General features: G+C 34.4%; 1 protein-coding gene across 2 annotated transcripts in view; it reads left to right on the forward strand.

The window, feature by feature from the left end:
• The window catches only part of SCAPER (S-phase cyclin A associated protein in the ER), a gene marked incomplete at both ends in the record, with an annotated part of 359493 nt that overhangs the window by 58442 nt on the left and 286831 nt on the right, over nucleotides 1-14220 (forward strand). For both annotated transcript variants that reach the window (XM_079700316.1, XM_079700317.1), the window contains 2 exons: nucleotides 5976-6131; nucleotides 11553-11695. In XM_079700316.1, coding sequence (XP_079556442.1) covers nucleotides 5976-6131; nucleotides 11553-11695 — 299 coding nt within the window. The remainder of the gene's footprint in view (nucleotides 1-5975; nucleotides 6132-11552; nucleotides 11696-14220) is intronic.

A 14220-nucleotide genomic window follows, 5' to 3' on the forward strand; every position in this document is an offset into this window, starting at 1 on the left:
TTATTGAATTTGTAATAAATGTTTCTTTATCACAAGATCTCCTCCCAAGAATTTCCATAGTTTCATTATTTTTACATTGTTAAGGTTTATAACATTTACATTTTGCTCTGAAACTATAAATTCCACAGGTCAGTTTTCCTACTATGTATGAATGGATGCATAGCTTGCCTAATCCTCCATTCATGAGTTCTTTGTTTTGACCTGGTTGGCTGGATTTTATTAACAAGTGATTTTTTCAGGAAGAGGTTATTGTGCTCTATTCCTTGAGTTCTTAGGTATCAAAGGCCTGTGGCATTTCAGAGTACATCTTGGCTAGAGATCAGATTCATGGTTCAGAATATCTTTCCTTCAACGTTTTGTAGGCATTATTCCATGTTTTTCTAGCATTAACTAATTCTGTGGAGAAGCCTGAGGCCAGACAAATTTTTTCTCCCTCTTTCTCATAGATGAGTTGCACTTACTGCCTGGAAGCTTAAAAAATTTGTGCTTGTTCCTTAATGTTTTGTGATTTAATAAGGATATTCTCGGTGTTGATCTTCTGAATAAATTCTTCATGAAATAAAGTGGGCTGTCTCAATTTTCAGTATTTCTTTTTTTCAGGGAAAATTTTCTGTATTATATATTGGAATATTTTGTCTTTCTTAACTTTACAGATATTATTCTTACATTAGGTCATCTTAACTTGTTCCCCATGTTCAAAAGTTATTACTTACACATAAATTTTCATTTTAAAGCCCATATTAACTGTGATTATAACAAGCCTTTCCTCTGTTAGTGATTTGATTTTTTACCATCTTTGCTCTGTTTCATGCTTTTTCTAATTTAATTAATTCTGTGATTGTGTTACTTTTGTCCTAAGTTTCCTTAACTCTCTAGTCTTCCTTTATTTTATCATGTCATTTTATCATCTTTTTTGCACCTTTAAATTCAGGTTCGTGTTGACTTCTTTTACATTACAAAGTTTGCCTAGGAGATATTCTGCTGTTTCTTTGGTTATGTTTTCTTCCAGTTAATTTCCAGGAAATGTCTTATTTATTTATTTTTTTATTTACTTACAGTTTGATTGAGATATCATTGACATATCAAAATTGTATATATTAAGGTGTACAACTTGATATTTTGATACACATATACATTGTGGGATGATCACTACAATCCAACTAATTAAAATATCTGTTACCTCTACTTAGTTACTAAGTGTGTGTGTGTGCGCGCACATGCTAAGAAGATTTCAGATCTATCTTCTTAGCAAGTTTCAAGTATATAGTACAGTACTATTAACTATTATCACCATGCTGTACATTACATCTCCAAACATATTCAACTAGCATAACTAAAATTTTGTAACATTTGACCAACATCACAGATTGGATTTTTTATGCTGCTTTTGCACATTCTTCCCTCTGAATTTTATTTTATTTATTTTGTCTGGAGCATTAGGTCCCATTTCTTTTTCTTCCTTCTTGATTATGTTTAACATGTGACCCTTGATACATTATGATTAATTTTCCTTGAGCATACCTGTTTGTCTTATACTTTCAGTATACCTTAAGAAATGATTATATTGTTAATTTACTTATGAAAGTAGTTACATGGGATGGAGTTTGGGAAATCTTTGCTAGAACTGTATTCAAACTTTCTTGTTTCACTTTGTAACATATCTAGTGATAGGTTTTATTTCATCCAACATGGATTCCTGGCGTCTATACTTCTTTCAGAGAGAGTAAGCTCCAGTGTTTGTTTACTTCCCTATTTCACTCTACCTTTTTCACTGTGGCATGCCTTCCTTCTGGCTTTCAAGAATGAGAAATTTGACCCCAACAGACATTTTCCATTTTTTTATCATTAGCTGTACTTTACTCATAAAAACTTTACTCTCCTTTACCATTGATCTATATTTCTGTTTTTGTGCCAGTACCATACTTCCTTGATTACTGTAGCTTTGTGGTATAGTTTGAAGTCGGGGAGCCTGATTCCTCCAACTCCATTTTTCTTTCTCAAGATTGCTTTGGCTATTCGGTGTCTTCCACGTTTCCATATGAATTGTAAAATATTTTGTTCTAATTCTGTGAAGAATGCATTGGTAGTTTGATAGGGATAGGATCTGTAAATTACCTTGGGTAGTACATTCATTTTCACAATATTGATTCTTCCAGTCCAAGAACATCGTATATTCCTCCATCTGTTTATGTCTTCTGTGATTCCTTTCATCAGTGTTTTATAGTTTTATGAGTACAAGTCTTTCGCCTCCTCAGGCATGTTTATTCCTGGGTATTTTATTCTTTTTGTTGCAATGGTAAATGGGAGTGTTCCCTTAATTGCTCTTTCTGATTTTTCATTGTTGCTGTATAGGATTGCCAGAGATTTCTGTGCATTAATTTTGTTTCCTGCAACCTCATCAAATTCATTGATTAGTTCTAGTAGTTTCTGGTGGCATCTTTAGGATTTTCTATTTACAGTGTCATGTCATTGGCAAACAGTAACAGTTTTACTTCTTCTTTTCCAATTTGTATTCCTTTTATTTCTTTTCTTCTCTGATTGCTGTGGCTAGGACTTCCAAAACTATGATGAATAAGAGTGGTGAGAGTGGACATCCTTGTCTTGTTCCTGATTTTATTGGAAATGATTTCAGTTTTTCACCATTGAGTATGATGCTTACTGTGGTTTTGTCATAAACGGCCTTTATTATGTTGAGGTAGGTTCTCTCTATGCCCATTTTCTGGAGAGTTTTTATCATAAATGGGTGTTGAATTTTGTCAAAAGCTTCTTCTGCATCTATTGAGATGATCATATGGTTTTTATTCCTTAATTTGTTAATCTGGTATATCACATTGATTGATTTGCATATATTGAAGAATCCTTGCATCCCTGGGATAAATCCCACTTGATCATGGTGTATGATTCTTTTAATGTGCTGTTGGATTCTGTTTGCTAGTATTTTGTTGAGGATTTTGCATCTATGTTCATCAGTGATATTGGTCTGTAATTTTATTTTTTTGTGATATCTTTTTCTGGTTTTGGTATCAGGGTGATGGTGGCTTCATAGAATGAATTTGGGAGTGTTTCTCCCTCTGCAATATTTTGGAAGAGTTTGAGAAGGATGGGTGTTAGCTCTTCTCTAAATGTTTGATAGAATTCTCCTGTGAAGCCATCTGGTCCTGGGCTTTTGTTTCTTGGAAGATTTTTAATTATGGCTTCAATTTCATTACTTGTGATGAGTCTGTTTATATTTTTTAATTCTTCCTAGTTCAGTCTTGGAAAATTTTACCTTTCCACGAATTTGTCCATTTCTTCATGATTGTCCATTTTATTGGCCTATAGTTGTTTGTAGTAGTATCTTATAATCCTTTGTATTTCTGCGGTGTCAGTTGTGATTTCTCCTTTTTCATTTCTAATTTTATTGATTTGAGTCCTCTCCCTTTTTTTCTTGATGAGTCTGGCTAAGGGTTTATCAATTTTGTTTATCTTCTCAAAGAACCAGCTTTTAGTTTTATTGATCTTTGCTAATGTTTTCTTTGTTTCTATTTCATTTAATTATGTTGGTGGGAGTGTAAATTGATATAGCCACTATGGAAAATGGTATGGAGGTGTCTTAAAAAACTAAAAATAGAACTATCATATGACCCAGCAGTTCCACTACTGAGCATATACCCTGAGAAAACCATAATTCAAAAAGAGTCATGTACCACAGTGTTAATTGCAGTACTATTTACAATAGCCAGGACATGGAACCAACCTAAATGTCCATCGACAGATGAATGGATAAAGAAGACATGACACATATATACAATGAATATTACTCAGCCATAAAAAAATGAAATCGAGTTATTTGTAGTGAGGTGGATGGACCTAGAGTCTGTCATGCAGAGTGAAGTCAGTCAGAAAGAGAAAAACAAATACTGTATGCTAACACATATATATGGAATCTGAAAAAAAAAAAGGTACTGATGAACCTAGTTGCAGGGCAGGAATAAAGAGGTAGACATAGAGAATGGACTTGAGGACATAGGGTGGGAGGGCAAAGTGAGAGTAGCATCAACATATATACACTACTGAATGTAAAACAGTTGGCTGGTGGGAAGCAGCAGCATAGCACAGGGAGATCGGCTCGGTGTTTTGTGATGATCTAGGGGGTGGGATAGGGAGGATGGGATGGAGGCTCAAGAGGAAGGGAATATGGGGACATGTGTATGCGTATGGCTGATTCACTTCGTCGTGCAACAGAAACTAACACAGTATTGTGAAGCAATTATGCTCCAATAAAGATCTATTAAAAAAAACTGTACTCTCTAGCAAAACTTGACTGTTTAGACTCAATATATATGAAGTTGAGGATGAGGTATATAGTTTAATACCTTGTACCTAATTGTCACTTATTTGGTGTATGTTGAAGAAAAATGATTTGTTTGTTTACTTTAAGTTTTGTCATCTCAAACTCATTAGAATAATGTACAAACCTATTAAAACTAAATGTAACTTGTATAATGTCAAATCACAATGATATTAAGTAACTTTATAAAATGGTTTCTATAAAAATCTTAATTTGTCTCTTAAAAACATTTCAGTGGAGGCCTAAATAGACATTTCTCCAAAGAAGACAATATAAATGGCTAACAGGCACATGAAAAGATGCTCACCATCACTAATTATTAGAGAAATTCAAGTCAAAACTACAATGAGGTACCATCCTACACTGGTCATAATGGCCATCATTAAAAAGTCTACAAATAACAAATGCTGGAGAGGGGGTGGAAGAAAGGAAACCCTCCTACAAAATTGGTGACCATGTACAGCCACTATGGGGAACAATATGGAGGTTCCTTAAAAAACTAAAAATAGAGTTGCCATATGATACAGCAATTCCACTCCTGGACATATATCTGGATAGAACTCTAATTCAAAAAGATACATGCACCCCTATGTTCATAGCAGCACTATTTACAGTATCCAAGACATGGAAACAACCTAAATGTCCATTGACAGATTAATGGATAAAGAAGATGTAAACATATACAATGGAATATTACTCAGCCATAAAAAGAATGAAATAATGCCATTTGCATCTACGTGGATGGACCTAGAGATTATCACATTAAGTGAAGTAAGAAAGAGATGACAAATACCATATGATATCATTATTTGTAGAATCTAAGCTATGACACAAATGAACTTATCTATGTAACAGAAACAGACTCACAGACATAGAGAACAGACTTGTGGTCACCAAGGGGGAGGGTTGGATTGGGAATTTGGGACTAGCAGATGCGAACTATTGATATTATATATAGAATGGATAAGCAACAAGGTCATATTGTATGGCACAGGGAATTATATTCAATATCCTGTAATAAACTATAATGGAAAAGAACATATGTATATGTATAACTGAATCACTTTGCTGTACACCGAAACTAACATAACATTGTAAGTCAACTATACTTCAATAAAAAATATTTCAATGGCAGACCTTTACTCTAAATCAGGGGTCCCCAACCCCCAGGCCGTGGACCATTAGCAGTCCTGTGGTCTGTTAGGAACCAGGCCATACAGTAGGAGGTGAGTGGCGGCCAACCAAGCGGCTTCATCTGCTGCTTCACATCACTTCCGTTACCACCTGAACAGCGCTTGCATTACCGCCTGTACCATCACTCGCATTAATGCCTGAACCATCCTCGCACCACCCCCGTCCGTGGAAAAACTGTCTTCCACGAAACTAGTCCTTGGTGCCAAAAAGGTTGGGGACCACTTCTCTAAATCACTTCTTACTGCAGCCTATGGGTTTGTTATGTACACTGGATTATTATCCATTTTGGGGATAAGTATTGAAAGAAAAAACTATAAGTCGTTCATTTTTTGGTCTATGCCTTAAAACTGGTTTGTATTATTATATAAAGACTGTTAAGTTTCTTATTTTTGTGATGTGCCTTAGAATTAACCTGATTTGAAACTCACTTTCTCCGTTTTTTTTATTGCAGGTAAACGAAATTGCCTTTATAAATACCCTCGAAGCCCAGAACAAACGCCATGATGTTTTATCAAAATTGAAGGAATATGAGCAGAGGCTTAATGAGTTACAGGAAGAGCGTCAGCGAAGACAGGAAGAAAAGCAAGCACGTGATGAAGCTGTTCAGGTAGAATTTTATTCTGCAAGCATTTATTGAGCAGCAGCCATTTCCTAGGCTCTGAGCCAGGTGCTGAGGATAGAAAAAGGAGTAAGACCAAGTCTGTGTTCCCAAGGATGCATGGTTTAGTGTAGCACGGTTTGGAACAGGAAGTCTGATTGCCAAGGCAGTGTGTACTCCTTCAGATTGGGTTATCTGTGTTTTTGTCAATTTGAATCTGTAGTCTCAACCAGATGAAGGACTAAATTGCTCTGGACAGATTATTATCTATTATTTTCTAATTGGGTTGGGCAAGAATATGTTCCTTTCTTCCCTTACAAATGGATTGTCTTTGAACCAATGTATATAGCCTTAAAGAACTGGGCAATCCTTACGCTTATGACAGGGAGCACCTGTCATATATTGGGCAGTGTCATCAGGTACTTTAACCTCTGTAGCATACCCTAAGTTAGCTACCATTTTCAGGATGGGAAGAAGACTTAACACATAAACTTTAGTGATGGTTTTAAACTATTTAAATCTTCCTCAAGATCAAATATGGATTCAGACATACTTTATCTATTATGACTAATATTTATTTGTTTATTCATTCAGTCATTTATTGAATTACTACTATAATCTGCGTGCTGTGCTTTGCTCAAGGACATGGAAAAGATATATCCTTGATCTCAATGGGAAGACATATATGTAAACAAATCTTAACCCATTAGGATTAGTGTAACAGTAAAGGCGTTTTTGGAAGCACAAAGGAGAACCTGTTACTCAAACTGAGAGTGGCAAAGACATGAGAACGTCAGGAAAAGCTTCCTGGAGGAGGTGATGCCTCAACTAAGTTTTGAAAACTGAGACAGTCGTAAATGGTGTGAAGTAGGCATTCTATGCAGGAGATGAGTGAGTAATGCATGTAGAGTTAGGGACCTGACCATGAAGAGCTTTGTTGTTACGTTAAAAGCTAGGGATGTTATTAATGTTTCATGCTTCTTCATGTCACTGGTAATTTTAGGAAATTAAAATATCATTACAGTTTTCAAGTTTATTGGTTACTTTATGCTCTTTTTGTACACTAGCAAGCAGTCCCATATTCACCCCAATCTCTATTTGATTTGAGTTCAAGGTCTCATTTTAATCTGAGTGCCAAGCTAACTTATGTTTAAAAATACAGGATACTACTTTTAGAGAAACTTTAGCTTTTCCTCTCAAAGGAGCAGTAAAAAATTTCATTTTTATCATTTAAAAGTTAATTACCCATTAACTAACATTCTTAGATGAGTAAATGAAATAGGATATTTGAATTTTTAATTTGAGCCATCCCTTCAGCTTTATTGCTCTTTCTTTTTCTGCATCAAACCATTTTATAAAAATAATTATTCTTTATACTCCAATAAAGATGTTAAAAAATCATAATTATTTTGAAAATTGTGTGTTACTTTTGAGCAACCATTAGGCATTAATAATTCAGAAATAAATGAGATATGATCTTTGCCTTTATGGCAAATAATACAACACAGTGTGAAAGTGTAATAGAAACCTGTACTGTATAGGTTACAGTGGTATCACAGAGAAGGGAATAATTAGCTCTCTTGGTGGGAGGGGAATGTCAGGGAAAGTTCTGTGGAAGAGGTAACTTCCTAACTGGATTTGGGGGGAAATATATGAGTATTATTGTATATTTTTGAATAGACATCTTTAGTTACTTTTTCTGCATTTATTTTGCAGATTTGAAGATTTGAAATATAACAGTTATCTTCTGTTTAAAAATGATGACTCTTATTTTATAATTTGGAACATTTATTAAGGCGTAAAGGAAAGCAGTTTTTTTCTGAAAGTAGTAAGGAATCTTCTGAACTCACTAACACTTAAAATTTGTTTTGACTACTCAGACTTATTTTTATCTTAAAAAATGTAGAAATTTCCTATGGATTTAATTTTCAGTGAAAAATTTAAAATGTATGTACATAAGTTTAATCGAGATAACTGATACTAGAAAAATTCATTGGTAATATATAACATATATATAAAATTAAAAAATTTTTAAAATATGTAGTCATTACTATATGTGCAAGGAGATAATGCCAAACATTCTGTAAATACAATAATAGTAAGTTACTAACTTAATAAAGAATTCAGAGGCCCTCCATCTGCTTTACTTTTACTCTTGAAACATTCACATAAATGTTAAATTGTTAAAGGCAATTGTGATTCTTGTTTTTTGTAAGTGAAATACTAAGTTAATGCTGCCATCATATCTTCTCAGTTTCCCTTTTTTGCTATATAAATTATTGATGGATTACTTTTAAGCCCAGTTTTCTTAGATATTCGGCCTTGTTCTCTTGCCCTAATCTTCTGATTTGTAGGCGTAAAGGGCGGGGTTGCAAAATCCTTTCTTAGGCTGCCATAAATACATCCTTGACTGTGAAACAAAGTACATGGGAGTCTGAGAGGTTTCAGAAGGGTTGAGAGTTAGATATCTTTACAGTTCATTTGCTGTAGGTTTATGCTTTTTATTTGTGAGCATATAGATTTATAATGAATATTAGTTTATAAAGTTACGCTTCATTCGTTTAATAGATATTTATCGAACTCCTGCCCTGTACAAATGCTTTTGTGGGGTACAAAGTTTCCAATCTTTAGGAAATTTAAATTATAGAAAGGAAAATACTAGGTGAATTTACTAATTTTACTCATTATGTATACAGTTACCAATTTTCTCTTCCACTTATTAAAAACAGAAATTAGAAGATTGGATATTTTTTGAAGTCCAGTTATTTCTATTAGTACAATGTTGGAGTATTTCTTATATCCGTAAAAACAATCAGCAAGTTGACATCATATTTATGCATACAACTTAGCTACATTGCACATACACATAAAGTAATTGTTTGTATATAATATTAATAAATTTCATTTATAAGGCCAACTTATAATTTTTAAAAGTATATCCCTCAAGATTTTGGTTTTATAAAATATGAAATGAAAAGTTCTGGTTTAATTCTTTATATTTAATGCTTTAACCTTTTGCATTTTAGTGTGAAAGTTGTGTTTTCAGACATAATGCATATTTTTAAATAAATTTGAGTTTAAGGGAAAACTCTTTTGTTCATGTTTTTTGTTTTTAAATATTTATTTATTTAGCCTGCACTAGGTCTTAGTTGTGGTACATGGGATCTTCGTTGCGGCATGTGGGATCTTTAGTTTCTACACGTGGAGTTCTTAGCTGTGGCATGTGGACTCATAGTTGCGGCATGTAAACTCTTAGTTGAGGCATGCATGAGGGAATAGTTCCCCAGCCAGGGATTGAACCCAGGCCCCCTGCATTGGGAGTGTGGAGTCTTAGCCAATGGACCACCAGGGAAGTCCCTGTTCATGTTTTTTATTGGAGAAAATTTTCTGTACCAGGTTTGATTGTTTTTTACTCTTGAGTTTTTCAGAGAGTATATAACTAAAAAAGTTTCTACATATTATATTTAGTAATGAGAAATAGCTATAACCAGTTCATGAATAGTATGTTAGAAAGTAAAGACTATATTTAAAATCTAATTGCCCACCTGCAACAGTCTACGATCTGTCAGATGTGCTCTCCTGAATTCAGTGCATTCCCTCTAGTTCGCAGGCCCCCCGCCAAAAAAAAAAAAGAAAGAAAGAAAAGAAATAGGGACACTTTTGTGTTACTACTTTAAAAAGGTTTTCTTCCCCTGGGTAGATACAGCTTGTTGTAGATATAAAGTTACCATTGTGAGCTTATTAGTAACTTAGTTAACTATTAGGAATATTAGCATCTCTCCCCAGTGTTCTCTAAACAGAAACTGCTTTAGCATTTCTTTTCTGCTCTCATTTACCGAACACTTTACTATGTACTAAACACTTTGCTAAGTACTTACCTATGTTAATAATTTAGATCTCACAGCAAACTGGGTCTCTTTAAGGTAAAATGACTTGCCCAAGGCTATGTAAGTAGTAGTTACTAGAGCCTAGATCAGTGTAGTGTGTTCCATTTATCATAAAGAGTAGGGACCAGGGAGATGTTGTGTGAGCTCCCTAGGGGATGGGGATGAATTGAAAGAAATATATCAATACATCTAGTAATATGGTGAAAATTAGCTAAGTACTCCTAGTAGGCAAAAATACACAGGAAGTATATCATAGTATTTTAATGAAGTTATCTTCTTCATTAAAGATGATGATGATGATAATTATTGAGAATTTAGTATATGCTAACCCCTATGTAAGTGTTTTTCATGTATTATCTCATGTGTTCTTCACAGTATCCTAAGAAATAAGCACTATTGTTATTTGTCTTCCAGAAAACTAAGTCACATGTATAATATAACTAGACCAGGGTCACCCAGCTGGTAAATAATGTAATCAGGAAACAAAATCAGGGAATCTAATACAGTGTCCACTCTCTTACCCACTATTCTGTATTATAATGCCTCTTTCTCCCTGCCACAAGATTTTCTTCACTTAATTCCTATATGAAAGCTTAGTTCAGAAATAAAATTTGTTAATTATGCTTTCTTCATCATGTTCTGTTATTTCTATAACCATTTCCAACACAAAGCTTTAGAAGTGATTAACCATAAAATATGTATCAGGTTCTAATAAGATAGTATCTGCCTAAAGTAGCATTTATTCTTTTTTTTTTTTTTTTTTTTTTGTGGTATGCGGGCCTCTCACTGTTGTGGCTTCTCCCGTTGCGGAGCACAGGCTCCGGATGCGCAGGCTCAGCAGCCATGGCTCACGGGCCCAGCCGCTCCGCGGCATATGGGATCCTCCCAGACCGGGGCACGAACCCGTATCCCCTGCATCGGCAGGCGGACTCTCAACCACTGCGCCACCAGGGAGGCCCTATTCTTTTTTTTATAAATTTATTTATTTTATTTTATTTATTTTTGGCTGTGTTGGGTCTTCGTTGCTGCGTGCGGGCTTTCTCTAGTTGTGGCAAGTGGGGGCTACTCTTTGTTGTGGTGTGCGGGCTTCTCATTGTGGTGGCTTCTCTTGTTGCGGAGCATGGGCTCTAGGCGTGTGGGCGTCAATAGTTGCAGCACGCTGGCTCAGTAGTTGTGGCTCCAGGCTCTAGAGTGCAGGCTCAGTAGTTGTGGCACACGGGGTTAGTTGCTGTGCGGCATGTGGGATCTTCCTGGACCAGGGCTCGAACCAATGTCGCCTGCATTGGCAGGAGGATTCTTAACCACTGTGCCACCAGGGAAGCCCAGCATTTATTCTTCTAATTATTTGTAACACTGGTAAATGACATATGAAAACCAGATAGTATTGGTATTTGATTTTATTTAACTTCTGAGAAGCATACCTAATGACAAGCCAGGGATCTATTTGGCTTGAATATATAAGTGTATGTCAAAGCTATGTCACCTTTAATCATTTTCATCTTACACATAATTCTAACATCTTTTAAAATATTTCTGACGTTAGGAACGTAAGAGAGCTCTAGAAGCAGAACGGCAGGCCCGTGTAGAAGAATTGTTAATGAAGAGGAAAGAACAAGAAGCCCGAATTGAGCAACAGAGGCAAGAAAAGGAAAAAGCCCGGGAAGATGCTGCCCGGGAAAGAGCTAGGTACTTCATTTGCTATCTTGATTTTGATCCTGATGAATATTTGCAGTGAGTGCATATTCAAATCAAGTCTTAAAGCTATTTGCTGTCATGTAGAATTTTTAGAAAGTGTTACATATACAGAAATGTTATACTGAATTTTGATTTCCAGGAATTAAGACATCCTACTCAAAATGGAAAACTTTTGAACATTTCTGTTGGATGGGAAACTTGATATTTCAAGATATTTTCAGTTGTAAGAAATAGAATTTGATTCTGGCTAACTTAAGCAAAGTAAATTTTAAGTAAAATATTGGGAACGAAAGTGATAGGTGGTTAGATGACCAGGCTGGGACATGGTCAAGCATCAGAGACTAGGTCCCAGGAGCCACGGCAGTAGTCTTTTGATGGAAATGGTCTGGTCAACATGTTGCCGCCCTGATTATGTTAAATGACATTCAGCCATCCCTACATTTTGAAATCACTTGGTTAAGATACAAAGACCCAGGAAGAAGCATTTAATTGGCCAAATTGATTTATGCTTTTTGATCTTGTTTGTGAAATCCTTTTATACCCTATGTCATAAGATATTCTTCAAAATGTTATAGTTTTTCAGTTTGACACACATTTAGGTTTTAATTCCTTTTAAGATACCTTTTATGTATGTATGAATCAAAAATATAAATTTATTTATTTGCATATAAATATCCATTTATCACAGCCCCATTTGTTGAAGAGGCTAGCTTTTAAGAGACTATCCTTGCTGCCTGTTCATGGTCAATTAATCATAGATGTAAGGGTTTATTTCTGGACTCTGTCCTATTCTTTTGATATCTACATGTCTATTCTTACTCCAGCACCACACTGTTTTAACTACTGTAGCTTTATAGCAAGTTTTGAAATCAATTAATGTAGATTCTCTAATGTTGTTGTTCTCTTTCAGAATTGCTTTCCAAATAATTTTTTAGGGTAGGCTTGCCAGTTTCTAAAAAAAGAAAGCTTGCAAGCATTTTTATAGTAATTGCCTTGAATCTATAAATCATTGTGGGAAGAATTGCCATCTTTACAGTATTGTATATGATCCATGAATATGGTATGTGTCTCTATCTGCTTTAATTTCTCTCAAGAGTATGTTTTAGTTTTTAGAAAATAGGTCTTGCATTTCTTTTCTTAAATTTATTCCTAAGTACTCTTTTTGAAGCCATAGTGAATGGAGTTATTTTATTTCATTTTTCTTAGTATTTTTGCTAGTATGTAGAAATACAATCAATTTTTTATATATTTTATTTTATAATTTTTTATGATCTTGCACAAATTTCCTATGACTTTTTTCCTATTAGTGTTTTCTTTTTTGCTGTTGTTGTTCCTTAGGATATTTTACATAAAGGCCCATGTCCTCTGCAAATTGAGATTGTTTTACTTCTTGCTTTCTAATACAGATGTCTTTAATTTCTTTTTCTTGCCTTATTGCACTGACTAGATCCTACAATATAACGTTAATAGAAGTTGTGACATTGTATATCCTTATTTTGTTCTTGATCTTAGGGGGGAAACATTCAGTCTTTCACTATTACGTATGACGTAGTTGTAGGTTTCTCATAAATCCTCATTATCAGGTTGAAGAAGTTCTCTTCTATTTCTAGTTTATTGAGAGTTTTTAGCATGCATGTACTTTGAATTTTGTTAAATAAATGCTTCTTTGGGGACATTCACTGAGATGATCATGTGGCTTTCATTTTTTATTAATATGGTTTATTACATTAACTAATTTTTGGATATTAAACCAACTTTACATTCCTGAGTTAATTCCCCCTTGGTCATAGTGTAAAATCATTTTTATGTGTTGTTGAATTCTTGTTAAGGATATATTCATAAGGGATATTGGTGTGTAATTTTCTTGTGATGTCTTTGTCTGGCTTTCATGTCATGGCAATCCTAGCCTCAGAGAATGTGATGGGAAGTGTTTTTTCCTCCACTATCTACAGAAACTCTTTGTGTAGGATTGTTATTTTTCCTTGCTAAATGTTCAGTATACTAGTGAAGCCATCTGGGCTTGGAGTTATCTTTTGGGGAAGACTTTAAATTACTAAATAAATTTTTCTTAACATGTTATCAATCTATTGAGATTTTTCTGTTTCTTATTGAGTCAGCTTTGGTAATTTGTGTTTTTCTAGGAATTTGTCCTTTTCATCTAAGTTGTGTATTTTTATAAAGTTGTTAATAGCTCCTTATAAGGATTTTAATTTTAACATGATCTCTAGTGATGTTCCTCTTTCATTCCTTATTTGCTAATTTATGTCTCTCCTCTCTGTCTCTGTCTCTCTGTCTCTTGGTAGTCTAGCTAAAAGTTTGTACATTTTGTTGATCTTTCCAAAAAAAACAGCTTTTGGTTTCTTTGAATTTCTACATTATGTTTGTGTTTTCTGTTACATTGATTTCCACTTTGATATTTACCATTTCTTTCCTTCTGCTTATTTTGGATTTGATTAGCTTTGCTTTTCCTACTTTTATAAAGTCAAAACTTAGTTGATTAATTTTAGATATTTCTG

This window comes from Hyperoodon ampullatus, assembly GCF_949752795.1.
Source record: "Hyperoodon ampullatus genome assembly, chromosome: 3".
NCBI lineage: Eukaryota > Metazoa > Chordata > Mammalia > Artiodactyla > Ziphiidae > Hyperoodon > Hyperoodon ampullatus.